The sequence below is a fragment of the Leptopilina heterotoma genome, unplaced genomic scaffold, assembly GCF_015476425.1.
Source record: "Leptopilina heterotoma isolate Lh14 unplaced genomic scaffold, ASM1547642v1 Lhet_80, whole genome shotgun sequence".
Taxonomy (NCBI): domain Eukaryota; kingdom Metazoa; phylum Arthropoda; class Insecta; order Hymenoptera; family Figitidae; genus Leptopilina; species Leptopilina heterotoma.
Genome location: NW_025111181.1, coordinates 1644781 through 1672688, shown reverse-complemented (window position 1 = coordinate 1672688; position 27908 = coordinate 1644781). Strand labels below are relative to the sequence as shown.

The following is a 27908-nucleotide window of genomic DNA, read 5'->3' as shown; positions in this document are numbered from 1 at the left end:
CTTGAAAAGAAATTACAATGAAATTTAGTAAAATTTTATTAAAATTTAGATAATATTTTTGATATTTGGAAAAACTGTTTTAATTTTCACATGATTTTTTTTAAAGTTTGGAATTTTTATATGAAAATTTCGCTTTGTTGCTTTTTCACCCTAAATTATAAAATACTTTTATAAAATCAAAAATTAATTTTCTCTCCATGAAATACAAGATCAAAAAGATTTTCCTTTTTAGCAGTAAAAAAATGGATTTAAAAAATTTTGAATTTAAAAAAGAATAGAATTAAATTAAAAGGGAAAAATTAATCGAAAGGAATACAGATTCCATTTATTTTCTTTATTTAAAAAAAAGGAATTTTTTTTTAGTAAATTGTATGTCCTACAAATATAAATATTAATTAATAAAATTATTTGAAATATTTCTTCAAATAGAAAGATTGAGATAGAAAAAAAATTTTTTATTAATTAATAACATTAATAGAAATATTTTTTCAAATAGAAAAATTGAGATAGAAAATAATTTTTTTATTAATTAATAAAATTACTAGAAATATTTTTTCAAATAGAAAAGTTAAGATAGAAAACATTTTTTTTAATAATTTATAAAATTAATTGAAATATTTTTTCAAATAGAAAAATTAAGATAGAAAATAATTTTTTTATTAATTTGTAAAATTAATTGAAATATAAATAATAATTGAAGCTATCACTCCGCAAATTTATAATAATAAAGTTGAAATATGTTTTCAAATAGAAAAATCGAGATAGAAAATAATTTTTTTATTAATTTACAAAATTAATTAAAATATGTTTTCAAATAGAAAAATTGATACGTAGAAAATATTTTTTTAAGATAAAAAATTGAGGTAGAAAATAAATTTTCAAAATAAAAAAAATTCAGAGGTAAAATAAATTTTAAAAAATAGAGAAGATGTAATAATATTGTTTATAAAAAATTAAGGAAGTAGAAGAAGAAGAAGAAGAACAAGAAGAAGAAGTTGACACGAAGAATCCATTTGTTCTCGAATCACTGATCTAGATGAATTAGTGAATGAATTATAAAATTGTAATTGCTGACAGAACAATGATAATAACTTGAACATGAGAACGAAGAAAAAAAAAGAAAAAAAAAAATTCTTTTTGAGACCGATTCCGTTCTTTTATTTGCAATATGGGTCCCATTCACTGAGGTTCAATGGCCTGCGAGGTTTTGCACTTTTACTAACTCGTATTATTAATAACATCTGTGAAAATATCTCTATTCGTCACTATATATTACTCTCACTGCATCCAAACTGGACCCGGTGAGATTTTCCTCCTTCTCTCTCTCTCTGTCTCTCTCTCTCCTCTTTCTCCCCGTTAATTTTAACCAGGAAACCTATATATTATTTTGCCTTTTATTTTTGATCCTTTTTATTTTTCTTCTTCTTGTATTTTGATGGACAAGAGTGCGCGCAGATCCGACAATATTGCCGCCCGGACTGGGACTGACTGTTTGTAACTTGCTTGGAAATATAGTGGAAAGGATTCATTTAGGTCAGCGTGCCTTTACGTATATACAGTATAAACAAGCTATTCTCTGATGGTTGTATATTGTAAGGTACAGTGTGATCGTGTGGTGGTTTTGTTGTTTATATATATATACCTCTCAAAAGCCTATAAAGACTCTCTTTAAGTGAAGATACCGCTGTTTCGGTTTAAACTTTTAAGTTAAAGAAACAATCTTTGAAATTTTATACTTTTTTCTATTTTTTTTTTCTTCTTTAGGCATTTTGCTTTTTAGATTCGAATTCCTCGTGATTGGTGTGTGGAGTAATAAAAATTGTCTTTTCTGACATGAAAAATTACTATACTCTACTTTTTAGAATATTAGCGCACTTTCTTCCGTTAGGTTTCATTGTTTCTGATATATGGTTTTAAATTTTCTGAAGTGCTTTTCTGGTTTTTATTTTCTTCAATGTTTCCTTTTTTATTTATTTCTTTCATTTATTTTGTTTATTTCTTTATATAATTTATTTTGTTTCTTTCTTTATTTCATTTATTTTCCTTATTTCTGTATTTCTTAATTTTTTTTATTTCTGTATTTATTTATTTTTTTTTATTTATTTTTTCTGTATTTCTTTATTTTGCTTATTTCTGTATTTCTTTAATTTGCTTATTTCTGTATTTTATTTAATTTTTTTTATTTTATTTATTTCTTAATTTTTATTTTATTTATTGAAAATAAGTGCAACTAGAGGATTGCCACAAAAATTTAAATTTGTTTTTCCCTGATTTTCAGATAATAGGAAAAATTAATTAATTTTAACTCACCAAAATTATTTTAATTCACAATTAATAAAAAGTAACCACAGCCGATAATTGGCAGGATTATCTAGAATTTTTAACTAAAATTCTTCACTAAATCTAAATCAATTTTTTTTTGTTTTTCTTTAAAAAATATATATTGTTCGATAGATTGAAAAAATGCAGGTATTTTTTCATGATTTATAATAAAACAATATTTGAAATTAGAAAATATAAAAAAAATATGATTAACAAATAAAAAATATACTCATTTTGTTTATTATATGCTTTTTTCTATAACAAATTTCGTTTGACGGATCTAAATTATGCAAATTTTTCTCCCCTTTATTTATAAAAAATAGAAAATTGGTGATTTTTATAAAAAATTATAATTAAGAAATAGGAAATATTTTATGCATAATTTATATTTCTCAATAATAATATTGTTCAAAAATGCATTTTCTTTTGGAAAAGAAACATTACATATTCTATTCTATTTGTCAATTACAAATTTTAATTGAAAATGAAATTGAAACTTTATAAATTTTTAGAAAATAAAGGAAAAAATTTTACTCAAAAAAATGTTCTTTGTTAATTTTATTTACGAATTTCTTTAATTGTAAAATTATTCGAAAACATCAATAACTTTTTTTTAAATAAATATTTAAATATTATTTTTTCGTAGGAATTAAAATTTTTCAAATCATTTAAATTCAAATCTTTTTAATTTCAATAAATTATAAGAATATTTTTATAAAACATGAAGATAGCGATTGCTCCGAGTCGAAGACTCGAAGTGATCGATTTCTTCATGTTTTATAATAATTAAAAATGTCCGAGTGATAAAATCATTGTTTTATATTATAAGAATATTATTACAGTAACTTTTTCAAAATTATTTTCATCATTTTAAATAAATTATTATTTTCTCCAATTTTTAATTATTTTTTATTAAAAATAATTGAAAAAATTTTATTATTTATAAAAATAATTAAATTATTGCCATGGAATTTATAAAAAATTTGTAAATAATTGAATTCCTGAGAAATTTTTATTAATTTATGAAAATAATTAAATGTTTGCGTACTATTTTTGGGAATTTGAAATTGATTTGGAAATAATTGAACTTTGGGAAAGAATTTTTTTATTTATAAAGATAATTGGGATTTTGACGAGATTTTTTTTTAAATTTGGAAGATAATTGAATTTTATGAGAAGAATTTTATCACTCTTGAAAATAATTGAATTTCTGGAATTATTTGTAATTTTTCAAAAATTGGACTTTTTTAGTGTTTTCAACAAAAATTTGAATTGAATTGAATAATTGAATTTTTCTCAAAATTTAATTCTCGTAATATAAAGAATTTTATCTATAAATTTTTAAATAATTGAATTCTTTCGACGAATTTAAAAAAAGGTTTGAAGAATAATTGCATTTTTCGAGAAATTTGAATAAATGTGTATTAAAAAAAATTGAATTCCTAAAAAGAATTTTATTATTTATGAAAATAATATTGAATTATTGTGAAGAAATTTATAAAAAAAATAGCAAATAATTGAATTCTTGTGGAATTTTTATTACTTTTGAAAAATAATTGAAAATAATTAAAAATAATTGAATAATTGAAATTTTGACGAGAATTTTTTTTATATTTTTGAACATAATTTGAAATTCAGGTTCATCTAAGCAAAAAAGGACGAAATATGTGACAAAAATTTAACAAAATCTTTAAGATAATTTTTTTATATTTTCGAAACCTTCAATTACAGTTATTACAATTTGTTGTTCTTTTTTTTGGCATATTTAACTTATATTTAATAAAAAGTATCACATATTATCTTAAATAAGCTGCTCTTTCTGTATTTTATACTATTTTACAGTAATAATAGAACTTTTATTGCATTATTATATTAAATTTATTAAAATCACATGCGAATATTTAAATTAATTTAAAATTACCACCTTCTGATAAATGTGATGCGAGAATGTAAAAAACGGACATACGAACAATACACTGATTCTGTTATATTACGAGAAAAATAACCGTTTCTCTCTTATTTATTTATTCATAATTTTTTAATTAAAAAAAAAATATTTAATACTGAATTTGAGACAATTTTTGAAAAATGACGGAGTAAAATTACTAGAAGCTATGTAGTTGAAAAACTTTTTCAAGAAAATCTGTATTTAATAACAATTATAAATGCTCTTTTCTGTTTATTAGAATCTACTAAAAATTAAACCTATTTTAAGAATTCGATATTTATAGACATTTAAGGGTATTTTGTCAAACAATATCTCTATAGACACCAAATGACACCAAATGGCACTTTTCGTAAAATTTAAATTTTTTAAATAGTTGTAGCGTTGAAAAATTGTTTTCCTAATACACATAGACGTACATTTCGTTGTCTTCATTATTGAGTATAATAGTTCATAATAAGAACAATATTAATAATAATAGAATAATAAAAATAAAATAAAATCAAATTATAGTAATAAAAAAATATAAATAAAAATATGAAGTAAAAATAATAAAAATAAGAAGAAGAAGAAGAAGAAAGATCCAGAAGAAGACGAACAAGAAGAAGAATGATAATAACGAGAATAATAATAGGAATAAAATTGTAATTATAATAATAATTAATAATGTTAAATATTGCAATATTCAATATTAACGTAATTTTGAATGCTCCGCCTTTTTATAGCACAATAAATTAATTACAACGCCTAAAAAGCATTTGGTTGAGTCTTAAAATCAAAATTTCTTTGCATTACTAGATTTACATCGCTGTAGTTGCTACGCCGAGCCTAATTTAGAAGAGGGGGGCGTAAGAGCAAAAGTGGGGACAATGAGAGTAAGAGAGAAATTTTACTTCTTCTCTTTCTCTCTCATTGCCCCTTCTTTCACGCTTGCGCGTTCCTCTCATGCACAGAGAAGACTTTATGCATTAAAATTTTAAAAATAAACTAATTTATCCATTTTAAACTAATTTACTATTATAATATAGTAATTTTTAATAGATAAATACATTTATGATTGATTTTAAATGATTTTGAATGATTTTTAAAAATCTATTAATTGTATTTCTTTGACAAAAGAATTGTTGTCCTTTTTTTATTACAATATCTTTTTTCTATATTCTCGCGAAAAAATTATTATTAATCAAATCCATCATTTATTTAAAGCTGCGCTCAAAAATCTATATTAATATATATAGATACTTTTTTTGTTTTATGAAAATTTAATTTCACACTTTATTCTAAAATAAATCTATTTATTGTCCCTTTTCCAATAAACAGTGTTTTAAAAATTATTTAGAATATATTTCTATTTTACATAGTAAAATATATTTAACAGTCTTGTTCAACTGAATTTCTTTAACAGGAAAATATCTCTTAACTTCTTTTCAATATTATTTTTTTTCTTTTACCATTATTTAGAAATATTCTTCTCTCAAAAATTTTTAATTTTCATTTTTAATTTAAAGAAAGAAATTTTTTAAATTTTCAATTCGATATGTTTCATTTCATTTTTTTAATTGTTTTAATTTTTTAATTATTATCCAGATATAAAAAATGTACATGCTTGTTTCTTTGATTGTATGTTTTGTTTTTAGAAAAACTGTTCTCAATCTTTTCCTCGGAAAAAAGTGGAAAATTTAATAACTTTTCTGCTTTTTTGATAAAATTTTAAAGTTATTTTTAAAAATTTGAGAAATTAATATTCTTTTTTTAATAATAAAGAAAATATTGGTAAAGAGAATGGCTGAAGTTTTATATTAATGAATTAACAATACTATTCTCTGTGTGCTTTCTGTTAATAAATATTGTTTTTTTTTCATTGAGTAGTATTCTTTTTTCTTTATAATTGATAAGTAATTGTTTTTTTCGGTTTTATTTCTACGTACTTGGAATATTCGAGACTTAGGACCACGTAATTTTGATTGGAAAAAACTTTTCTGAAAAGATGATTGTAACCGCGATAGAGAATTGGACACACCGGTGGTTTTCCTGATTTTTTATTCTTTCCATTGTCCAGAAGGTCCATTAAATCCACCATTCTGCAGCCGGGTTTTCTAATTTTAGAATAAAAAAGTAAAATTTTTTTTTGAAAATACGTGGAATATAAAAAAAAATATTAATTTATTTTTTATTTTTAATTCTCTATTTTATTAGGTATTATTATTTATTTTTCAATTTAAACTTGGAGAATTTATAAATGTTGTATTAGAAATTAAAGATTATTTTAAGACTCAAAAGTAGAAGTATAAATAACTACATAGCGCGAGACTAGGAGAAGCGACCCCCCACTCCTATTTTCGGAAGTGGGGGCCGCTTCTCTAAACGTAGCGTTTACTGATTGCGCGCTCGCAATTTATTTATTTAAATTGAATATTTGTGAATGAATTAAGTAAATTATATTCTTTTTATAAAATTAAACGATAAATAAAAAAAACTTACACATTGCCAAAGCCGAAACACAGATTTTCGTCTAAAACTACATAATCCACGTGAAGTTTTCTCAGAGTTTCGTAAACTGCTACAGGTTCCTTTCGACTGAACATTTCATAGACTTTCATCGTTCTATCTCTAAAAAAATAATTTTTCATTTTATTTTTTGCATTTTGATACTCAAAATTGCAATCTATTTCAATTAATAATGTAAATTGGAAAAATTTATTTAATATAATCAATTTTTATAAATTAAAAATGTAACCTCATTTCTTTGTTTTCGTAATATGGATTATTCACAATTGGTCTTCCGGTCGACAACATTAAATTTGCCATTAACGACATTTTACCAGCAAAAACAGCATTTTTCGGTGTTTTCAATTTTATCCATTCAAATAATTCTTCTTGTTCTATATTCATGTATTCACCTGAAAGCAATTAAAATACATAAAGAGAATCAATTAATAAAATCAATAAAATCAATAAATAAAAAATTATTTTAAATCATCGAATTGTTGCAAAGAAATTTATCAAAAAATTTGATAATAATAGAATTCCTTCAAAAAGTTTGATTTTTTAAGAAAATAATTGAATTCTTGCGAAAAATTTTGTTACAATTTTTGAAAATCCTAATTAAATTCTTTGTAAAGAATTTCTTAAAATTTTTTTTAAATAATAGATTTTTTTTTAATAATTTTAATTGAAATTTTTTTTAAAGAATTGAATTTTAGGATTTTTTTTCAAGTATTTAAAATAATCGCCTTTGAAAAAAATTGAAATTAAACATTAAAAATTTTTTAACGAATTAAGAACAAAATTGAATTCTCTCGTGGAATTTTCTTTGAAAATAATAATAAATAATTATTATTATTATTAATTATTAATTATTATTAATAATTTATTTATTATTTATATTTTATTTATAATTATTATTAATTATTTTATAATAATAAATAATAATAAAATAATAATAATAAAATAATAATAATAAATAATATAATAAAATTATTTAAAGGATTTATCAAAATTTTAGAAAATAATTGAATTCTTTTAAAATATTTTATCACAAATTAAGAAAAAAATTGAATTCTTTTGTGAAATTTTTTTCAAAATAATTGAATTTTTGCAAAGATGCATATTTTTAATGAAACTTTACTATTTATAAATAAAATTAAATTGTTTTGAAGAATTTATTAAAATTTTATAAAATAATTGATTTTTTTCGAAAAATATTAAAAAATTTTTTAAAATTGAATTCTTTTGCAAAATTGTTTTAAATATAGTTTAATTTTTGATAAGAATTTTACAATTTATAAATAATAATTGAATTATTCGAAGGATTTATTAAAATTTTAGAAGATAAATTTTTTTTCGAAAAATATTATTAAAAATTAAATAAAAATTCAATTCTTTCATGAAATTTTATTAAAACTTTATAAAATAATTGAATTTTTTCGAGAAATATTATTAAATTTTTTTTTAAAATTTAATTCTTTAGAAATATTTTATAACGAATTAAGAAAAAAATTGAATTCTTTTGTGAAATTATTTTAAAAGTAATTGAATTTTTGCAAAGATTTTACTATTTAAATAATAATTGAATTGTTTCGAAGGATTTATTAAAATTTTTAAAAATAATTGAATTATTTTGAAATATTTTATAACGAATTAAGAAAAAATTTGAATTCTTTCGCGAAATTTTCTTGAAAATAATAATAATCGAACCGTTTCGAAGGACTCATCAAATTTTTTAAAAATAATTGCATTCTTCCATGCAATTTTATTAAAATTTTGTTTAAAATAATTGAATTTTTCCAAAAAATTTTACTATTAATAAAAATAATTGAATTCTTACGATTAATGTTATTATTTATGAAAATAGTTAAATTCCTTTAAAGAATTTTATTAAAATTTTAGAAATTAATCAAAAAGAATAATTAATTAGTAAATTAGTTAATAATTAAATTTTCTTAAAGTTTAAATCTGAAGTCATTCAAAAATTCATATTTTAAAATACAAATTTTTGTAATTTGCGTATAATAATATTAAATTGAATATCACGTTTCGTAACATTTCCTAGTAATAATAATAAATTAATTAATGAAATATAAGTTAAAGAAATCATTAAAGCATACCAACGTGATTTCTTTCTTCCTGAAGTCTCTGCATTCCATTGAAAGTCATCAATGCCAAAATTAAAGCCACCAATGCAGCTCGCGAAGTTTCACTTTTAAGACCAAATTTTGCAAGATAACGCTTTCCAATCACCAATCCAGAAATAATGCACAAATGCGGTGTCATGAATAATTTCAATCTCATAATAAATACAGCCATTAAAATAAAAGCCCCACATTGCAATGCACTATAAGCAATTTCAGGTTCAATACAATTAGGATAATTTTCCTTCTTAAAATTTCTATACCAATAGTACAATGTTATTAATCCAGCAATAATAACTGTTGGCAATAAAAATGTCACTGTAATCGTCTTGAATGTTTCATACTGTAAAAAATCAAATTCCGGAGCACATGTATACAGCATTGTATGAAAATCTTTATATTTCGTTAATTTCGACATGAGCAGTTGGAAAATATGATTGTCATCTTCTGATTTAATGATAAATATTTTCGTCAATACTGTCGCAATTATTGTGGAGAATATTTCAATCCACGTTATTGATTTTAAACTGAAGAAACGCTGTAATTTTTCACTGATAAATTCACAATAAATGTGACTGAATAAAAGGCACCAATACAATGATTGTGACAGTAGAGTATTTTCCGAATCCATTATTATTGTTAGCGCCGACAGGCCATGAATTAGACAAATTTTCCTCGATAAATCGCGGGGAATTATTTTTATCCACTTGAGAAAGAGAATGACAATTATTTGCGTTAAGAAGACAAACTGTGAGAATTGCCAACTGTAGAAACTGTACATCATTGCCAGAAATATGTCCTGAAATAAAAAATTTGATTTGAACATTTTTTCCCAAACAGTAAATTAATAAATAACTGTAAAACTAAATAAATAAATAAAATAAATTAAATTAAATAAATTAAGTAAATTAAATAAATTAGTGCTTTTTTAAAATTTAATTGCCAAGGTTTAGAGTGAATTTTAACGCCTTTTTATGTTGTGGAAAAGAGCCGGAGAGTAGAGTCGGAGTGGGAGAAATGAGAGCAAGTGAGAAAGTCGATGCCTCGCGCTCTCTCACTACCCCCACTCTGACTCTACGCTCCGCCTATTCTTAGAAACGTCCCCCCCACTCGGCGCGGGAGAAATGAGGGTAAGTGAGAAGACGCCTTCGCTCTCTCTCACTTCCCCCACTCCGACTCTACGCTCCGCCCATATTCAGAAACTTTTTCCATTCTTTTCTCATTCAGAAACATTTTTAGTAATTTTTTTAGTGATACAAAAGGGAACGTAATTTTTTTTTTTTTAATACTCACCACGTAGGTGTAGAACTTGTGGGTTTTTGATTTTATGTGTCGATGCCCTCGTATAAATTCAGTTATTCTGTACATTTGATAGAGTAGAGCCGGATAGGCGAAACTCTCTCTCAATGGCGGTGTCCATTGTATTCTTGTGCATTCATTGTGATTGTAGAAAAATGAGAATATCGCCAAAAGTCCACCATAAACGGAACCACTTAAATATGTCGCGTAGAGAAATATAATTGATCCAGTGAATGTTGCATGAAACCAAACGATCTCGAGGTAAAAATAAATCGGTACTTCCATACCTTCGCAACTTAAAACTGGCGGGAGTTCATCTCCCCTCTCGATCTATGAGAAAAAAAATTATTGTCTAAAATTCTTAACAATAAATTTATTTATTAATAAAAATTAATTAATTAAATTAATAAAAAAATTAATACCTAATAATTAATATTTTTTAAATTTATGTATATAGGGTAAGTGCGGGTATAGTCGGACAGTACTAGTAGTCGGACACTTTCGTGTTTTTTGGCAAATAAATAATAATGCATTGTGATAATTACTTTAAAAAATATACTGGACGAATGTGTAAAGTTTATATTTTATGAAATTAGTGTTATTTTCGAAAATAATTAAACAAGAAATATTTTATTTAATGTTTTAAAAATCATGGTGTCCGACTATAGATACAACCATTTTCGAGTAGCGCAATGAGTAGCACAAATTTTTGTTGATAATTTATCATAAATATTAAAACTTATAGGGTTTAAATATTATATTAATAACTTCTAATTTGCTTTAATTCCATTTTCCAGCAGATAGCAATTAACAAATTATCTGTTTTACTTTATAAATCCAAAATATCTGACAGATGTCCGACTATAGAAACAAGGGAAAAAAGTGTCCGACTACTAAAGCATTCGTAATTTTTCATTAAAATGTTTATATTTTATTAAATACTCAAGTATTTGTAACAAATTTACATGATTCTTAATCCTGAAGAACTCCTTTAATTGATAATGTGCTTATAAACACAGTAGATATTTGTTATTTCAAGAAAAAAAGCATAATATAAGATCGTATCCTTAAGTGTCCGACTACTAGTGCATTTACCCTAAATGTACATATTTAATTTAAAATATTATTAATGTTGAAATAAATTTTTGTAGAAAGCCATATAATTTAAATAATAAAGATCTTAAATTTTTTTGTTTTGCCTAATGGCTTAAGCCATTAGGCCAAACAAAAAAGTTTAAGATCTTTATTATTAATAATATTAATAATAATTATATAATAATTTAATGTAATAATATTAATAAAAAATTAAATTATTTAAACAATAAAAATGAATATTTTAGTATTTCTAATTTTGTTTTGGTGGCTTAAAATCATCAGCAGAAATAAATTTACCATCTTTTGATTAAAAATCTGACAATTCTCAAATTAATTTATTAAAAAAAGGAATCATATTTTACTTATAAATAATAAAAAATATTTAATATTAGTTTGATAAACACTTTTTTTTAAATTAGAAGGTAAATAAATAATCTTAAGGCCTATAACAGTACATAATAATAAATAAACAGATAAATAAAAAATATTTAAAAAATAAGTAAAATATAAGTGAAAAATAATTAATATTTTTAAAAAGTAGTAAATTATTAAAATTATAAACATTTATAAAAATAAATAAATAAGGTTTTTACCTGCCAGCATTGTTTTTTCGTTAGAAGACCAAAATCTTTGCCAATGTGATAAAGAGAACCTGCAGTGACCTGGAAATATTATTTTATTTAAAATCAAACACAAATTTTATGAATAAGATAAATTTTTGTAAAAGATCATTTTTATTGATAAATAAACAAAATAAATGAGAAAACGAACCTCTGGTAAAAGACTATATTTCATTGTGGCGTCTATAACATTTGGATATTCGGATATATTGTCAGATAAAAGTTTTTCGATACCTGAACTAATATTATTGGCCTCTGCAATTATTTTATAGTACGAGTAATACATTCCCTAAAAATTATTTACAGAATTATTTCAAAATTGTTTGGAAAAATTAAAAATCATGAAATTTAATATTCCAAAATTTCATAGAAAATTAAATTCAAAATAAGAAGTACTTGAAAGGAAGAATATTTATTTGTTTAAAAAAGATTAGTTTAAAAATTTTCCTACAAAATAAATAAATAGGAAATGAAAATTTTTTTCCTTTTCTATTCAAAAACTACGTGAAATCCAAAATATTAGATTCAAAACAAAAAGTCCAAACAAAAAAATCCAAAGTAAATAAAATCCAAAAAAGTAAACAAAAAAATAGTTTCACTTTGGATTTATTTTTTAGGATTTTTTGTCTTGGTCAAAAAGTAAAAAGAAATTCAAAATCCAATGAAAAAAATTGAAATATAAAAATTCAAATGGTTGTCTTCAATGAAATTCTCCTTTTTTAAAAACATTTTATAAAATAATTGAAATTCTTATAGAAATTTTTTTATTTATGAAAATAATTAAAATTTTGTGAAAAATTTTTTTATTTTTGAAAATAATTGAATTTTTGTAAAGAATTTTTTTATTTTTGAAAATTATTGTATTTCTTGGAATAATTGTTTTAAAAATTTTATAGAATATTTGAAATTCTTCGAGAAATTTTTTTATTTATGAATATAATTGAAATTTTCTGAAGAATTTTTTTATTTTTAAAAATAATTGAATTTTTGTAAAGAATTTCATCAAAATGGTTAAAAATAATTGTATTTCTTGGAATAATTGTTTTAAAAATTTTATAGAATAATTGAAATTCTTCGAGAAATTTTTTTATTTATGAAAATAATTGAATTTTTGTAAAAAATTTTATCAAAAATATTGAAAATAATTCCAATTTTATAGCGTAAAAGTAAAAATGTGGCTTTTTCTTATGTTTCATCATTTATTTTTGATTTTTTGACTTTGGACATTTTTATTTTGGATTTTTTGTACTTTGGACTTTTTTTCTTGGACTTTCCGGTCTGGATTTATTGAATTGGATTTTTTGTCCTGTAATCTTTAGAAAATTAATTTAAAAATAAATAATACACTGAAAAAAATGTATTTGATTCAAATAACAAATTATTTGTCTATTATCAGAAAAATATTATTTCAGTGAAAGAATTTTTATTAGAGTCAATTAAACGGTATTTCCTTCAAAGAATGGAATTATTGGTTCAAGTACAATTTATTTGACTATAATAAAAATTCTTTCACTAAAATAATATTTATTTGATTCAATTAAATATTTAATTGTCAACTAATTGATTATTTGAACCAAATCTTTTTTCAGTATTTTTGAGAAGAAGAATATTTATTTAAATTTTTTTTTATAATAGAAACATTGAAGAGTGAAGTTACATTATTATTATAGCTATATTTATACAAAAATTCAAAAAATGTAAAATTCAAAATAAATAGAAAATTAATTTTAAAATAAAAGTACACTGGAAAAAATTTATTTGATTCAAATAACCGATTGTTTATTTATTATCAAATATAAATATTATTTGAATGAAATAATTTTTATAAATGAAATACGATGAAGAGTGAAGCTATATAATTAATTACAATTAATTATAATTAATTTTTAATATATAATTAATTTTATAATTTATAAAATTGCTAGTAAAAGAATAAAAATTTTTTAAAACCAAATTTTAAATATTTTTTTCTCAGAGATGCATATACTTTAAGGTTATGTTATAGTGAAGTAGAAGGTAACTTAAAACCGAAAATTCGTAAATTTGACATCAATTGACAATTTTAGAGAAATGTTGAATAAATTTAAAACAATAATTAATTACCATTTCCGTTCTAAATGACATTTCTCTCTCAATATCCGAGAGGTGTGAAAAATGTCGATCATTTTCAAAAAGCGTTGATACGTGCCAACCATGAAGAAATCCAAAACCAATTGCTGTTAAATGAAAAAAATATCAAAAAATTACAATAATATTAGAAGAAAAAAATATACAAAAATTGTTCCAAGTAAAAAATTTTAAACACTTCAAAATTTGACCAAAAAAAAAATTTGTATTTATAATAAAAATTCACTACACACCAAGAAGTGTCACCGCCAATCGATAATAAATTGTATCTGTCCTCTTTTCTCCATTCTCAATTTTTTTATCTTTCGACAAAATTGCATTTTTAATTTTTTCTTCCTTCGAAGTCATGCGAGACAATTAAATAAACACTGTTTATTCTTTTATTCGAAAATTTGTTGAACATAACTGCTGTCTTTCAACTTATTTCTGTTCCGCAGTGTTTCTCATTTGGAAATATCATCATTATTTTCAGAATATATTCTTCAGAGCGCTTGCGTTATTATTTCTCGAATGCTTTTGTTTTTTTCTTATTTCATTTTTGAATTTGTTGAAAAATGGTTGAAAATTATTTTATTTCTTCACTATTGTATTTTTTACTTTTATTCCTTTTTTGACAGGAGAATAAAAATTATTTTTTAATGAAACTATATATGGAAATAAATGGTTTTAAATAAAATCGAAAAAACTTCATTCTACTGCTATCTTTCGGGGAAGAATGAAAGTAGCTTGTTAGGAGTCGGTCGGCAAGCTGGATTTCTTCACTCTTCAGTGGATTCAAAACTCGTTTCGTATATTTAGTATTTTTGTATTTTTAGTTGTTTATTTATCGTAGTTTATTTATTAAAGTTATTTAAACTTTTTTTTTAATTTTTCCTAAAATAAATAAGGAATAAAATTTCTTTTTTTTTATTTTTCCTAAGGCTTTATTGAAGAAATATCGTAAATTTATTTTAAAACTAATGAAAAGTAAAGTAATTAAAATAAATTAAATTAATTTTTTTATTTAATTTTTTAATTAATTTTTTTAAATTATTTTTTTTTTATAAAAAAGGGAAAATTAGATTGAACGAAGAATACCAAAAGGAGTATAAAAGTGTATAAAGTTGCGGGCATAAAGTGTCACGAAACATCGATTTTTTAGTAACTAAGTTTGATACTATTCCACATTGAGCGCATAGAAGAAAAATTCTTACTTACGTACATGAGTAGGAAACACCCGCTACTATCGATTAGTCGCGTGGCAGTCGGTCGTGTCATGGAGGATCTCTTACTGCAAATTGTAAGGGAAGCTCAAAATGCAAAATTACAAAATTTACGAAAAGCGGCGCAAGAAGCGTCTGGTAAGTGAAAATTTAATTTTTTTTGGAAAAATCTTTTTTTTTTTTTATTGTGTTTTGTATTCTTTGGGGGTGAGGGAAAAATAATCATTTTATGTAAAATTTTTATTTTTTTCTGTGAAGAATTTATGGACAAACAGCAGGGACTGTTGAGGGATCCCCCGCATGAATTGCGGGCAAAATGTTTGCGTGCAATTCAATTGGCACTGGAAACAAAACGAAGCAAATTTGTTGCTTTTGGACTTTCCGGTTTACACGTATGTAAATAATTTCATTTATTTGGTCCTTCAAAGTTGAAGAATTTTTATTTTTTATTTATTTTCTCTTTGCTTCTATTTTGTTTATTTCTTATTAATTTTATTTTCTTTATTTCTCTTTTTCTTTTTTTTATTATATTTTGTTTATTTCTTTTCATTATAGTATTAATTATTTTTTGACTATTAATTATTATTAATTATTCTTATTATATTATTAATATTTTTATTCTTGTAATCTTTGTTTATTTTCCAAATATACATTTTACAATGGCAGTAAATTATTTAAAATTAAATTATTTATTTATTTTACAGTAATAGAATTTTTTGGTTATTAATATCTTTTCGTAGTTATAAACTTTTTTGGAAAAATTTTAAAAGTAAAAAAAAAATTGAAGTAAAATTGAAATTTTCTTCTTTTATGAATATTTATGAAAATAGTTTAGAAACGAAAATTTTCCCTCAGAAATACAGTATTAGAGGCTATATTGAGGAAATTCACTTCCGAATTTGATAAGTAAATTTTTATGTTTGAGGAATTGTACGATAAATAATTAGATTGCGATATTTTGCAATTCATAATTTATAAATTAAAATTACTCTCAACAATAAACAATAGAAATTTTTTCTCTAAAGATATTTCTTTTTTAATTTTCCAAATTCAGGAGAAGAAAAGAATGAAAAAATAATTTTAATATTACGATTATAATTGAAATTAAAATCAAAATTAAAATTATGAATAAAATTCTGATTATAAAATAAAATTTATACCTAATTTCAGAAAATGTTAAGAGATGACAGATTTCAATCGCCATATGAACCGGAAGATGATTCTTTGTGGCTACCTGCACAAATGTTACATGCAATGGGATCAATTTTGTCACAATCTGATGATACTCAAACTGATATGCTTAAAGTATGTTTTGTCACTTAATTTAATATTTTTTTATTAAATATATAATATTTTTATTAACATATTTATAGTTTCATACATACTTACCTATAAATAATAATATTTTAAACATCAAGTACATATTTCTATTTTTTAATGTACTAAAATGCACAAAAAGCAAAAAATGTTAATATTAATGTCTGACAGTACGTTGACTTCTACTACTTACAACTTTAAAATTTTCAATACTTTTTTAATATTTTTTATTAATAGAAATAACGTCGAGTCCACTTTTGCAATTTTTAAAATAGTTTGAAAGAAATGTCTGAATCCAAAAATGTAAAAATAATGTCTGACAGTGCATTGACTTTTACTACTTACAATTTTAAATTTTTAATACTTTTTTAATACTTTTTATTAATTCAAATAATATCAAGTCCACTTTGGTAATTTTGAAAATACTTTGAAAGTACTGAATCAATACAAGAATGCGAATAATAATGGTCTGACACCACATTGACTTTTACTACTTACAATTTATAATTTTTTTATTTTTTCATACTTTTTATTAATTGAAATAACGTCGAGTCCACTTTTGCAATTTTCAAAATAGTTTGAAAGAAATGTCTGAATCAAAAAATGTAAACAATAACGTCTGACAGTACATTGACTTTTACTACTTACAATTTTAAATTTTTAATACTCTTTTAATACTTTTTTTTAATTGAAATAATATTTTGAACGTCGAGTCCACTTTGGTAATTTTGAAAATACTTTGAAAGTACTGTATCAATATAAGAATTCGAATAATAATGTCTGACAGTACATTGACTTTTACTACTTACAATTTAAATTTTTTTTTAATTTTTAATACTTTTTATTAATTGAAATAAAGTCGAGTCTACTTTGGAAAATTTTCAAAATACTTTGGCAAAATTCTCTTAATCCAAAAATTTGAATAATAAGGTCAGACAGTACACTGACTGTTACTACTTACAATTTTAAATTTTTAATATTTTTTAAATATTTTTTATTAATTGAAATAATATATCTTGAACTCAGAGTATTGTAATTTTCAAAATATTCGAACTGTCTAAATAAAAGAATGCGAATAATAATGTCTGATAGTATATCGACTTTTACTACTTAAAAATTTTAATTTTTTTAATTTTTAATACTTTTACAAATAATCATTATTATTAATATAAGTTAATTATTAATTAATAAAAGTAGAATTAAAAAATTTTGTTTGTTGTTTACAAAATGTTTTTGTTTTCTGAATTATTCTTATCTCTGATAACATTTATTTTTTACGCAATTATGTCTCTTAATAATGTAAATAATAACAATTTAATATTATTATTTTTTTATTTTTTATTATAAATATTAATTATAATGGTAACATTTAACTGCAAAAATATTGAAGAAAAGAAAAAAAAAATTTCCATATAATTAAAATACGTAAATATTTTATTAGAAACTAACATTCTGGATTCAGAGCAGATCTGTAAGTTTCACAATTGAATTGATCAAGTTCAGACGTTACAAGTTGACCAATTACTGTTTCAATAAACTCAGCAATCTCTGTTCTCCATTTATTGATAACTGACGTCACTATCTTTGACGCTAAGGGACTAAGTATTACATTACCGGAAATACTAATTAGCAAATCATCGAAATGCGAAAAGCGAAAATCATCCAAACTTGTTATGCATGGCTCTTTATCGAAATCCATTGACAATTTGACATCAGCATCAATAGTTTTAACTGATGCCGATATATTTCCGCTCATTGATAAAACACCGTATTTTGCCTGAAAGAGAAACCGGAAATTAAAAATTAGTAAATTTTGTTCTACTTTAATTTAATTTTAATTAATTGAATTTAATTTTAATTGAATTATTAAAAAATTAATTTTAAATTATAGACTTTAATTTAATTTTTAATTAGTTAAAAAAATTATTTGATTAGCTTTTTTTCTTTTTATTTGTAGTTATTTTTTTCTTACCTTATAGTAACCAAAATGAATTTTTGCTCTGTCGAGTCCGAAGCCAAATGAAATTGAAAGCTTTTGATTTCTTTGATCAATGACAACTTCACTTGTTCTTTTTACTGTTGAAAAATCTCTAACAAAAATGATGGGGGAAAAAAAAATTGAAACATTGAAGTGAAAATTTTTGACACAATTTAAAATGAAAATATTTGATTTTAATAGAAAAATCTTCTTACTCGAAAGTGCCATTTGTAGCTTGAAAATAACCTGCCATTTGAATAAATGTGTCGGTGAATACATGATACGGTTCAAAAACGTCTGGAATTTTTATTATCTCCATTTTTCTTTTTTTTAGAAACGTTTTCACTTCTATAACTACAACATCCACAATTGTATTCAGCGCCAACTTGTTATATAAAAAGAATAAAATTAGTCAGAAATCATGTAGGTAAAAATTTAGAAATTGAAATTAAAAAATGAAATTCAAAAATAAAATTCAAAAATAAAATTCAAAAATAAAATTAAAAATTTTAATTGAAAAAAAAATAATTTAATGAAAAATTAAATACCTGCATTGAATTCAATTTCTTTTTCTCCTCAGTTATTGAATGACTAGAGCATGAATTTCCATTCTCATGATTTAAATCAACAGAAAGGGGTCCAAAATTATAAAAATCAGTTGATTTTGAAAAATCCTTTGGCAACAGGCTTCCAATTTTTTCCGTTAACTCAATATTTAAACAACTCGCTGCCAAGTGAAGAATTTCATTTTCCACTTCAAAGGGAAATTTGGGACTAGAGAATTTTTAATTAATTTGAAAATGTTTTTTAATTGGAAAACTTTTTTTTAATAAAATAATAATTACCTATCGGTTTTATTCCTCGGTAAAAGTATTTGACACTGTGTGAGAATAGTGTCATAACAAGAAATATCCTTTAGGAGAAAAAAATAGTTATATTTTTTTCAATTTATAGAACTAAATTAATTTTAATAAGTTAATTCCATAGGGTATTAAATTACAATATAAAAATATTTTTAATCTTCAATTATTATTTTAGATTTTAGATAATTATTTTTCGAAAAAGATAAATAGTGTTTTTATCTTTTCTACCTGTAAGACAGAAACTCCCAAGATTCGCGTGTGAAAAATTTGATTTATTGGTTTAATTTTGTCATATAAATTATCTATTAGCATTCGTCCTGAAATATTTGAAATTTAAAAAATTATTTTTTATTTAAATTTAGTTTCTTTAGGAATTAAATTAAAATTTTTAAATTGAATTTTTTAAATTAAAATAAATTTAATTTAAATGAAGTTAAAGTTTAATTAAATTAAAGTTGAATGAAAGTATAATTAAATTAAATGGGATTTTTTGAATTTAACTTAAATTTAATTCAATAAAAAATAATTTAATTTCAATCAAATTGATTAATTTTGATTGTACTGTAAAATTTAGTTTTTGAGACAAATTAACTAAAAAATTTTATTTTTATAAATTTAAAATTTAACTTTTTTTCACCAAAATGAAATTTTCAATTAAAATAAAATTTATTATTCACTTCCACTTTAGGTAACTTACCCTGAAAATTTACATACGTTTCATTTATCAAAAAATTAACGTCTTCCGTATTTTTATACGTATAGACTTTGAATTTTTCTCTCGTAAATTGAATGCTCAATTTCCCATCAAATATGTTGGCTTTATGATTATTTCTAATATTTACGAGAAAATTATTTTGTATCGTACAATCTGAAAAATTTTAAATTATTGAAAAAAATTGAAAAAGTCTGAAAAAAACCAATTAAAATTATAAAATAATAAATTTAGAAAATAATTTGTTTACTTACTTATTTCTTCCAATGTGAAAACACTTGTAACAGAAATGCAAAAATAAATTAATAAAATTAACAGCTTTTTCATAATTACTAGTATTTCACTAAAAAAAGCCATTAAAAAGAAATGTAAAATATAAAAAACTGGAAAAAATTTTTCATTAACTATAAAAATTCACTAAATTTTTCATAAAAATTTTTTTAAATTCTTATTAATATGTACAATGCTTTAAAAATAATGTTTTTTTGATCCAGTTTTAAAAAGATACGAGAGAGTGATTCGAAGAAAATCATAAGTTAGATCGTCAGCAAAGAATTTTTTAACCTTCACCTGATCAAACAATTCGATATCATTGTATACTGTGATAATTGAGTGTAATCATTATAATTTTTCTTTTCACAATAAAAAAAAAAAATATTAAATATTTCAAATGTTTCCTCTCGATAAATGGTAAATCCCAGTCTTTTCAAATTTATATTAAAGAACAAATAAAATATTACAGAAAATTATTTTTCCGCTTCAAAATTAATAGAATAAAGAATAAATTAAATTATGCTCAATTAAAAATTAATATATTCGAACTAAAAATTAAAAGTCGAAAATAAAACTGAGAAAATAAAGGTTTTTTAAAGAATATGAAAATTTTTAATTTCGAAAATAAACTTTGAATTAAGTATTATAATTTACTTTTTATAATTACAAATTAAATATTTTCAATTAAAGATAAAATGAAGAATTATATTTTTCAACTTGTAAAATAAAACGAAAAATAACCATTTTTAATTTATAAAAATTTATTTTATTGAATATTATTATTTCAATAGAATTTTATTATTATTATGATTTGTAGTTTTTGCAAATAAAATTGTAAGTATTATTTTATTATTATTTTTAATTATTAATTATTAATTATTATTATTTTTAACTTTTTAGGTTTTACTCCAAGTTGCCTGCTCTCAATACTGGACGATGAATGGCAGATTGATCATTGCCATATTAACGACATGCTGCGAAGCCTTTGAAAATGGAAATCAAGCCGTGAGAACTGCAGCTCAGGCAGCAACCAGTCAGACGTTGCGTTCTTTTTGTCTTTTTTTGGGTAAGAAGTCCATTTTACACACCAGAAAGGAAGGTGTGAATGATCATCGTGATTTTATTTTTTTATTGAAAGGTTTTTTCTTCTCTTTTTCTCTCCACTTCCCCTTTAAAATTTCAACTTGTCAAAATATTTCACTTCCTGCTTTTTGTATTCAAGGAACAAATCAAATTAAATTACATAAATTATAATTAATAATAAGAATTTTACAAAAACTCAGGCATAAGACTGGCATTTATCATATGTAATGTAATAAAAAACGAAAATTCTTAAAATTTAACATTTTTATTTTTCTCATAAGGGATTTGAGTTAATTTTTTTGGGCTCTTCAAAAACACTTTCCCCAATTTTTTTGTTCCACTCTTTGATAAGAAAAATACTTTTTGAAATTTTTGAAAAATCGATAATTCTTAAAATTCAACATTTTTACTTCTTTTTAGTAGGATTTGGCTTAATTATTTTTGAGCTCTTCAAAAATACTTTACCCAATTTTTTTGCTCCACTCTTTGATAAGAAAAATACTTTTTGAAATTTTCGAAAAATCGATAATTCTTGAAATTCATCATTTTTTCTTCTTATTTGTGGGATTTAGTTTTATTATTTTTGGGCTCTTCAAAAATATTTTACCTAATTTTTTTGTTCCACTTTTTGTTGAAAAAAATACTTTTTTGAAATTTTCGAAAAATCGATAATTCTTAAAATTCATCATTTTTTCTTCTTATTTGTGGGATTTAGTTTTATTATTTTTGGGCTCTTCAAAAACACTTTACCGAATTTTTTTGTTCCACTCGTGATGAAAAAAATTCTTTTTTGAAATTTTTGAAAAATCGATAAATCTTAAAATTCAACATTTTTACTTCTTTTTAGTAGGATTTGGCTTAATTATTTTTGAGCTCTTCAAAAATACTTTACCCAATTTTTTTGCTCCACTCTTTGATAAGAAAAATACTTTTTGAAATTTTCAAAAAATCGATAATTCTTAAAATTCAACATTTTTTCTTCTTTTTAGAAGGATTTGGTTTAATTATTTTTGGGCTCTTCAAAAATACTTTACCCAATTTTTTTGTTCCACTTTTTGTTGAAAAAAATACTTTTTTGAAATTTTCGAAAAATCGATAATTCTTAAAATTCATCATTTCTTCTTCTTATTTGTGGGATTTGGTTTTATTATTTTTGTGCTCTTAAAAAATACTTTATCCGTTTCTTTAATTTCACTCTTTGATAAAAAAATACTATTTTGAAATTTTCGAAAAATCGATTATTCTTAAAATTTATCATTTTTTCTACTTTTTTGTGGGATTTAGTTTTATTGTTTTTGGGCTCTTCAAAAATATTTTACCCAATTTTTTTGTTCCACTCTTTGAAAAAAAAATTATTTTTTTAAAATTTTCGAAAAATGGAAATTCTTAAAATTCAACATTTTTTCTTAATTTTCGTGGGATTTGGTTTAATTATTTTCGGGCTCTTCAAAAACACTTTACCGAATTTTTTTGTTCCACTATTTGGTAAAAAAATACTTTTTTGAATTTTTCGAAAAATCGATAATTCTTAAAATTCAACATTTTTTCTTTAATAAAGAAATACTTTTATGAAAATACTTTTATTTAGTAGAAAATAATCTTATTCCCCCTCCCCTTTTTCCCCCTTTGGTGAAAGTCTATAAAAATTATTCATTTTTTTTCTTTTTTTTTGTTTTCTTTTTGTTTTCTTTTTGTTTTTTTTCGAAGAGTAATAATGAAATTGAGCACAATTACAGATGAGGAGTGCCAAGAAATGGATGAGAACGCAAAGCGAAACAAAAACGTTCGTGAGAGAGGAGTGTCTTGCTTCAATGAGGCGTTACCGATACTTCAATACATTTGTTGCAAGTTGGACGAGGCCCAAAAGTAAGTTAATTGAAAAATTGTTTTGCAAAAAAAATATTAACCCGAAAGACAATTACGTCTGAATTTTTGTATTATATATATATATATATTGTGTATGTGTAATTTTTAAGGAAATGTTGTTCCAGTACCACACGAAACGGAAGTACAGTGGTCTTTCTTTTAGAGTGTCTTCACACTCTGATATCGTCGCTCCCTCAAAAAATACACACAAACTCTCACTTTACAACATTTCTTTGGCAAAAATTTTGTCCAGCTTTAATAGCATTTCTTGGAACGCCACGAGTGGACAAGTCATTTACATCACGCGAGGGTAAAGAAGCGGAAGTCGGCCGTGGTTCTGGATATTTAACAACATCATTGAGTTTCGATAGTCATCAGGCGAAAACTGTTTATAGGTTCGGTTCAAATTCATTTAAGCTAATTAATTTAATTAAATAAATAAATAAATAAATTTTAAATTCAGCTAAATAGACGGAACTTAATAATTAGAATTAACTACTATAACTAATATTAAAGAAAGTGAATTAATTATTAGGTGATAATTAAGAAATGTAATTAATTACTATAATTAATAATTAAAAAATAGAATTAATAACCAAGTAATATTTAAGAAATGGAATTAATTACTGTAATCAATATTTACACTGTAAAAATTAAGTCTTGTTTTAAGCCCAACTTTGACTAGAACAACTTTCATTAGTCCAAATATTAACTAAATTTCCGACTAGGAACTGATTTTAAGACATCGAATTGTCTAATTTTTAATTAAATTAAATAAAATTTAATTTAAGCCCAAAAAAGAGTTGAATTTAAGAAAAAAATCCATTTGGGCTGTAAGTATACTTTAAGATTGTTTTTACAGTGTAATAATTAGAATTAATTCATATAATTAATAATTAACAATTAATAATAAGAATGGTTAATTATTTTTGCAGCATTGGCACGGAATTGGTACGACTGGTTGGTTGTGTAGGTCCACTTAGACCTGTTTTAGAATCAGTATTTCATAGAATGTTACTTTACCCTCCACCACAGCATCGTTTGGAACCTCTAAAAGCTCTTAGGGAACTTCTTCGTAGTCCCAGTCGAATGGTTGATTTTGCTGGACCACTTTTGGTTGAGGAGGATAAATCTTGTCAGCTACAGAGTGATATGGCTTTAATGAGACTGTAAGTTTAATATTTTTGTCTTCGTTTATTGCAAAATGACCTTAAAACACTAAATTCCCAAATTTTTAGTTTGTAAAGAGACCACTTTAGTTCCTTGAGTAAAAATCTTAAATTTTTTCATTTTGGTGGTAATTATATCTACTTCACTGATTTCTTAAAAGAATATTTGTCTGACTAGAAATGCCACTTACTACTGTGTCGAGAAGTACTCTCTTAGAAAGCAAAAATTACCTACAGTAATTTATTAAAATTTATTTTTACTACTAATTGTTGAATTAAACATATTTTTAACACAGTCTGACCATATATTGACTTCTACTACTTGTTATTTTAATACAATACTAATACCTTTTGTTAATTAAAATAATAACTTGTGTGACGAGTCCAACTTTGAAATTTCCAAAATACGTTCGAGGAACTGCACTGTAAAAAAAGGGAGTTAAATTTTAACTCCCCCGGGGGGTCTATAAAAGTCGCACCCATTGGAGAGTTAATGCCAGGGGAGTTAAATAAAGAGAGTTAAAATTTCACATACCCAAATGCTAACTACCCAAGGAAAAAATAACTCGCGCGGGTGTTGAATAAAGGGAGTTAGAAATTAACTCTCTTTTGGAGTTGATTTTTAACTCGAAAAATTTCACTCCCAACTCCCGAGTCCGTTAACTCCCTAAATTTTTTACAGTGTGTCCTCATCTAGCAATATTAATAACAATGTCTGACCCATATATTGATTTTTACTACTTGACAATTTTATTAGCTTCTAATACCTTTTAATTAATATATTTCGAACACTGTGTCCATCTTTGTAATTCTAAAAATACATAGGAGAACGTGTCCTAATGCAGCAATATTTAATAACAATGTCTGACCAAATATTGATTTTTACTACTTGCCAAATTTATAAGCTTCTAATACCTTTTTTTAGTTAAAATAAAATCCTGCGTGTCCACTTTTTTAATATTCAAAATACTTTCAAGAAACTATTTTAATATACAAATATTATTATTAATAATAATGTCTGACCATACATCGATTTTTACTACTTACACGTTTGAAACTATCTAATACCTTTTATTCTATAAAAATATTTAGATTATTTAAATTAATATTTTGATCCTCGTGTGAATTCTTGCAGTTTTCAAAATACTTCGCGAAGAACTGCCTGAATGTGCGAATATTTATATAAATGTTTGACTATTGACTATTAACTATTGACTTTTACTACTTAAAATTTATAATTTTCTATACTTTCTTAATACCGTTCGGTAATGAAAATAATATTTTGAATGCCGGCTTCAGCTTTGGAATTTTTAAAATACTTTCTAAAAACTGTCCTTAGAAAATATGATTAATAATGTCTGACTATACGTTGATTTTTACTACTTACACTTACAAATTTTTAATATTTTTCTAATATTTGGTAATAAAAACATTATTTTGAAAGTGAAATCTGTTTTGTAAATTTCAAAATAATTTGGAAAATTTGTTTCAATATAAGAATGGTAATAACAATGTCTGACCATATATTAATTGTTACTACTTGTTTTTTCAAATAATTTTTTGAATCGTTTATTATAATTAAAATAATGTTTTCAATCCTGCGTTCAATTTTGTCATTTTCAAAATACTTTGCAAATTAACTGTCTCAATCTAGCAATATTATTAATAATGTCCGACAGTACATTGACTCTTACTACTAACAATTTTTATATTTCTAATACTTTTTTATTATTTTTTATTAATTAAAATAATTTTTTTTTAGTCCACTTTTGTAATTTTCAAAATACCTGGGAAGAATTGTCTAAATCTAAGAATGTAAATAATAATGTCTGACAGTACATTGACTATTACTACTTATAAATTTTAATTTTTAATAATTTTTTAGTATCTTTTATTATAGTAATTTTGCCAAAATTATTTTGCTAAATGAAATTCTTGTAAATAAACATTTAAAGAACAATAGGCAACAACAAAATCAATTGTCTTTTAACAATTGAATTTTTTAAAGATCTTAGCTTCGCAAAACTCGAAAATTCGATTGTCTGCTAATTGGCGGATGGAGTATTTTGACTAGTAATTTTGCCAAAATTATTTTGTTTGATGAAATTCTTGTAAACAAACATCTAAGGAACAATAGGCAACAACAAAATCAATTGTCTTCTAACAATTGAATTTTTTAAAGCTCATTTCTTCGCAAAACTCGAAAATTCGATTGTCTGCTAATTGGCGGATGGAGTATTTTGACTAGTAATTTTGCCAAAATTATTTTGTTTGATAAAATTCTTGTAAACAAATATCTAAGGAACAATAGGCAACAACAAAATCAATAGTCTTTTCACAATTGAATTTTTCAAAGCTCATTTCTTCGCAAAACTCGAAAATTCGATTGTCTGCTAATTGGCGGATGGAGTATTTTGACTAGTAATTTTGCCAAAATTATTTTGTTTTATAAAATTCTTGTAAACAAACATCTAAGGAACAATAGGCAACAACAAAATCAATTGTCTTTTAACAATTGAATTTTTTAAAGCTCATTTCTTCGCAAAACTCGAAAATTCGATTGTCTGCTAATTGGCGGATGGAGTATTTTGATTAGTAATTTTGCCAAAATTATTTCTCTAATTGAAATTCTTGTAAATTAACATTTAAGGAACAACAGGCAACAACAAAATCAATTGTCTTTTAACAATTGAATTTTATAAAGCTCATTTCTTCGCAAAACTCGAAAATTCGATTGTCTGCTAATTGGCGGATGGAGTATTTTGACTAGTAATTTTGCCAAAATTATTTTGTTTTATAAAATTCTTGTAAATTAACATTCAAGGAACAATAGGCAACAACAAAATCAATTGTCTTTTAACAATTGAATTTTTTAAAGATCTTAGCTTCGCAAAACTCGAAAATTCGATTGTCTGCTAATTGGCGGATGGAGTATTTTGATTAGTAATTTTGCCAAAATTATTTCTCTAATTGAAATTCTTGTAAATTAACATTTAAGGAACAACAGGCAACAACAAAATCAATTGTCTTTTAACAATTGAATTTTATAAAGCTCATTTCTTCGCAAAACTCGAAAATTCGATTGTCTGCTAATTGGCGGATGGAGTATTTTGACTAGTAATTTTGCCAAAATTATTTTGTTTGATGAAATTCTTGTAAACAAACATCTAAGGAACAATAGGCAACAACAAAATCAATTGTCTTTTAACAATTGAATTTTATAAAGCTCATTTCTTCGCAAAACTCGAAAATTCGATTGTCTGCTAATTGGCGGATGGAGTATTTTGACTAGTAATTTTGCCAAAATTATTTTGTTTGATGAAATTCTTGTAAACAAACATCTAAGGAACAATAGGCAACAACAAAATCAATTGCTTACTACCAATTGAATTTTTTAAAGCTCATT

At 23.2% G+C, this 27908-nt stretch overlaps 3 protein-coding genes across 4 annotated transcripts in view; 1 reads left to right on the top strand and 2 right to left on the bottom strand.

Moving 5' to 3' along the window:
• Nucleotides 1-5805: 5805 nt before the first annotated feature.
• Nucleotides 5806-14597, bottom strand: LOC122511088 (probable C-mannosyltransferase DPY19L1). The gene is made up of 9 exons (XM_043626133.1): nt 14273-14597; nt 14016-14128; nt 12064-12201; nt 11886-11954; nt 10192-10527; nt 8875-9697; nt 7005-7167; nt 6749-6877; nt 5806-6363 (listed from the first exon to the last, which is right to left on the bottom strand). Exons 1-9 carry the CDS (start codon nt 14385-14387, stop codon nt 6150-6152), a joined length of 2100 nt encoding a protein of 699 aa, XP_043482068.1. The 5' UTR covers nt 14388-14597; the 3' UTR covers nt 5806-6149.
• Nucleotides 14598-15159: 562 nt separating this feature from the next.
• LOC122511081 (brefeldin A-inhibited guanine nucleotide-exchange protein 3) overlaps nt 15160-27908 on the top strand; it is a 33920-nt gene continuing 21171 nt past the window's right edge. Inside the window, exons 1-7 of one of the 2 annotated variants that reach the window (XM_043626125.1) lie at nt 15160-15379; nt 15500-15633; nt 16412-16546; nt 21285-21450; nt 23204-23333; nt 23459-23728; nt 24269-24502. In XM_043626125.1, coding sequence (XP_043482060.1) covers nt 15241-15379; nt 15500-15633; nt 16412-16546; nt 21285-21450; nt 23204-23333; nt 23459-23728; nt 24269-24502 — 1208 coding nt within the window. In that variant the 5' untranslated portion in view covers nt 15160-15240. Of the gene's footprint in view, nt 15380-15499; nt 15634-16411; nt 16547-21284; nt 21451-23203; nt 23334-23443; nt 23729-24268; nt 24503-27908 lie in introns of both variants that reach the window. The other variant, XM_043626124.1, reaches the window with a different exon arrangement.
• LOC122511083 lies at nt 17936-20504 on the bottom strand. Its single transcript, XM_043626126.1, has 8 exons — nt 20366-20504; nt 20097-20267; nt 19628-19716; nt 19382-19449; nt 19085-19310; nt 18752-18921; nt 18531-18648; nt 17936-18335 (listed from the first exon to the last, which is right to left on the bottom strand). Exons 1-8 carry the CDS (start codon nt 20466-20468, stop codon nt 18003-18005), a joined length of 1278 nt encoding a protein of 425 aa, XP_043482061.1. The 5' UTR covers nt 20469-20504; the 3' UTR covers nt 17936-18002.